Source organism: Camelina sativa, chromosome 12 (assembly GCF_000633955.1).
Source record: "Camelina sativa cultivar DH55 chromosome 12, Cs, whole genome shotgun sequence".
NCBI classification, from domain to species: domain Eukaryota; kingdom Viridiplantae; phylum Streptophyta; class Magnoliopsida; order Brassicales; family Brassicaceae; genus Camelina; species Camelina sativa.
In genome coordinates, this window is record NC_025696.1 from 23,899,556 (window position 1) to 23,903,221 (window position 3,666).

Genomic DNA, 3,666 nt, shown 5'->3' on the forward strand with positions numbered 1-3,666 from the left:
TTTCCTCCATTCAAGAACCAATCTACTTTGGTTGAGCTTGTTAGCTCCCATCTATCCCATTATCCATGGTTTGAGCTTGCTAGCTCCCATCTATCCCTTTATCTATGGTTTGAGCTTGTTAGCTCCCATTTATCCTTTCATCTATGGTTAGTTTATGCTTTAGTTATTGCTGTTGTGTTACCATTTGCTCATATGGCTTGGCTTGTTTGGGCTTCTGATAGCCTTTTGTATCTTCTCTTTGAGGAGGAATAACTCTTTTAATTTGAATGAAATCCGAGTTTGACCAAAAAAAAAAAAATAAAAGAAACAAATAAATTTTATGATGAAACACAAATTATTATTCATATTGGAAAATTTAAAGAGGATGATTAGTGTTTAGAATTAATGTGAATATAAATAAATTTTTATAATATATTTTGGATTTGTTATTTATGTAATTCTTTTTTTTTAGACCTCCCGCTAACGTCCGCAAACACAAATACTTGCGTGAAGGAGCTTTTGGAATTTGACGATTTAGGACGACTTAATGCAGTAGAAAGTGACTTCTTTAATGAATTCCAATCGCTACCAACCACAACAAATCGGGAAAACCAATTATCAACACCTTACAAGAAGTTTCATTAATTCATCTTTCCTAGCGTAGTTACTTGGCCTACCACGGTTGCCTTATCTGTTTGGCGGTGGCAAGACATGCAAGCTTGGAAAACTAGCTCACTGCCGTGCTTATTTCAGAACGTTAAAAGTATTTAGAACTTACAAACATTATTGGAAGACGGTATGTGAAAACCAAGAGGGGCTTTATATTCACTTCTTCATCAAGGTTTCCATGAGGAAAAATATTATAAACATTCGTTTAATATTATGCGTTGTAGCCACTTGAACAAAAATATGTATATACACTATTTTAGCAATCAGAGAGAAATGTCTCATTGTAATCAATGTCTGATATATGTCTTGACAATTTTCATACATCACAAGATATATAAGTCTTATTAGACCGCTCAAGTGAAGTGAGTCGTCATCAGTCGCAAATTTAATCTTGAAGATCCATTTACATTCAAGAGCTTTATTGTCTAATAGATAACACTTCCAAATAATATCCAAGTACTATATTATTCAATCATCTGCTAATGTTAATCCTTTACCGCGTCGTTAAACCACCTAGGATCCCAAAAAAATAGCGACAGCTGCGAGAAAAATTTGATAAGAATATGAGATATGCAACTGGCCGGAATCAACATATTCAACAACCATAATACTAATACCAATGTTCAAAAAAGCGCTAGGCGGTAACTGGGCGGTGACCCAACCCCTAGCGCCTAGAACGCTTAATCGGAGCCTAGGCGATTTTAGGCGGTTTAGGCGTTTTCAACGTAGAACATTATATATGTAATATTGTAGACAAAAATATATGTTAGATAAATAAAAGTAATAAACCATAAACAAAACTTAGGAAAACTTGGCAACTGGTATTTATTTGCTTCTCCATTTTTTTCCAATAAAAGGTCCATTTTGTAAAATATTATTAAAAAAAAAAAGAGAGTTAATTATACTAAATAGAACACACACACACACACACAAAAATTGAGACTCTCAAATCTCAGTTTCCCACTTGAATGAATCTAACAAACAAAAACAAGTCAGACGACAATTGAAGAATTTTGGCAAACAAAGTAAAAAAAAAAAAAAAGATAAGAAGAGCTCTCAACAACACCATTTTGTATCTTCGTCTTCGTCTTCGTCTTCGTCTTCGTCTTCTTGATAAAAAGATAGCAACAATCGAAGAAGAGCTCGAGATGGGCCACCACCTCCACCACCACGACGGTGGCGATGGCGTCCCCCAACATGTTAATAGCCCTCGCTTCTCCGGTCCCATGACCCGCCGTGCTCAATCCTTCAAACGCGGCGGTTCTGGGGGTTCTAGTCACGTAGGTGTCAGTGGTGGTGGTGTTGTTGATAACAGCAGCGGCAGCGGCAGCAGCAACAACAACACCTCCTCCACCTTGAGAGTTCATCACGAGATCGATCTGCCTCTTAATTCACCTAGATCAGAGATTGTTTCCGGCTCGGGCTCAGATCCGAGTGGTGGATTCGATTCTGCTGTCAATAGGAAGCATCAGACGTACGGTCAGTTGAGGGAGAGAGTTGTGAAAGGCTTGTTGAGGAAGCCGATGGGATCCGTCGTTTCGGATTTTAGTTTGAAGGAGAGGAAGAAGCTTGGCCATTGGATGTTTTTTGCTTTCTGTGGTGTCTGTTTGTTTATGGGTGTTTTCAAGATTTGTGCTACTGGTTGGCTTGGATCTGCTATTGATGGCGCTGCTTCTGATCAGGTTCTTCATTCTCTGCTTTTGTTTGGCCTTTAGTCCTGGTACTAGACAACCTGCTGCTTTGTTCACATTTCTGATGCTACTAGTGTTTAGATTGTTCCTCTACTTGAACATTTGTTGTCTCTGGCTTAGGAAGGTCTTGTTGCGTTTTATATGTGTTTGGCCTTTGTTTCTGTTTCTACAAATTGGTAAATTGCGTTTTCATGTTGCCCAAATGTGGATGTGTGTTTCTATTTTTCCATCTTGAGTGAGGGCTGCTTGCTTAGAATCTTTACATTTGTGGATGTTACTAGTGTTGAACGTGTTTCTCTGGTTGAAATTTGTGGCTTTGGAAGATGGGAGAGAAGAAGGCTTTAAACATCTTACATGACTTTGTTAATTTTTTCTAGGATTTATCCAACTCAATCCCCCGAGTAAATCTACTTGATCATAGCTCACATGATTATATCTATAAAGATGGAGGGCATGATGATGTTGATCCAACTTTGGTTATGGTTGCTTCACACGTGGTGGGTGACCAAAACAGTGTTGTTGAAGTAAGTTTTATCTCTGCGTATCATCTTTTCTTCCACTGCTTCAAATGGCACAAGTTTTCAAGTTGATTTAATTTGCAGCTTCATTCCCTAGTCTCCTAAATCTTGCTACTGAAATCTTGCTCTATTCTTCACTCAGTACTCAGGTGTTTGGGCAAAACCTGAGAGTGGAAATTTCTCGCAGTGCATTGACAGTTCAAGGAGTCGCAAAAGTATGCAATATAAACTGTTAGTCCTGTTAGTAGCTTAGCAAATCTAAATTTTTTGTTGTCTTCTTTTAAGTCCTGACCATATTAGTACATATTTTCTCCAGAGTTAGGTGCTATTACGAATGGCTACCTTCTTATAAATGCTAATGGAGGACTAAACCAAATGAGATTTGGGGTCAGGCTTTTGTGTTTTCTCATCGTTTCTCTAGTTATCTTCTGTTTATAAGTTCTAGGCTGATGCGTTTAACTATTTTAGAATGCAGATATGTGATATGGTTGCAGTGGCTAAAATTATGAAGGCAACTTTGGTGCTTCCCTCACTTGACCACAGCTCATACTGGGCAGATGACAGGCTAGTTCCTGACTTTATCAAGAAATTTGATTATTCTCATGCCCTTACGAAGCACGTAACTTGTTAAGCACTCTGTATACTTCACCTAATTAAACAATTAAATAAGTCATTGTTCTTAGCATACTAAAGATAAATAATTAAAGCTCTACCATAGTCATGATAGGTGACTTTCAGTTGGTTTTATTATCTTCTCTTTAGCTGATTTCATTGTATCACCGAGTTTGCAGTGGCTTTAAAGATCTATT

At 37.6% G+C, this 3,666-nt stretch overlaps 1 protein-coding gene across 1 annotated transcript in view; it reads left to right on the plus strand.

Moving 5' to 3' along the window:
* LOC104732531 (uncharacterized protein At1g04910) overlaps positions 1,607-3,666 on the plus strand; it is a 7,116-nt gene continuing 5,056 nt past the window's right edge. The window contains exons 1-5 of the mRNA XM_010452084.2: positions 1,607-2,330; positions 2,717-2,863; positions 3,000-3,072; positions 3,174-3,244; positions 3,333-3,421. Coding sequence (XP_010450386.1) covers positions 1,797-2,330; positions 2,717-2,863; positions 3,000-3,072; positions 3,174-3,244; positions 3,333-3,421 — 914 coding nt within the window. The 5' untranslated portion in view covers positions 1,607-1,796. The remainder of the gene's footprint in view (positions 2,331-2,716; positions 2,864-2,999; positions 3,073-3,173; positions 3,245-3,332; positions 3,422-3,666) is intronic.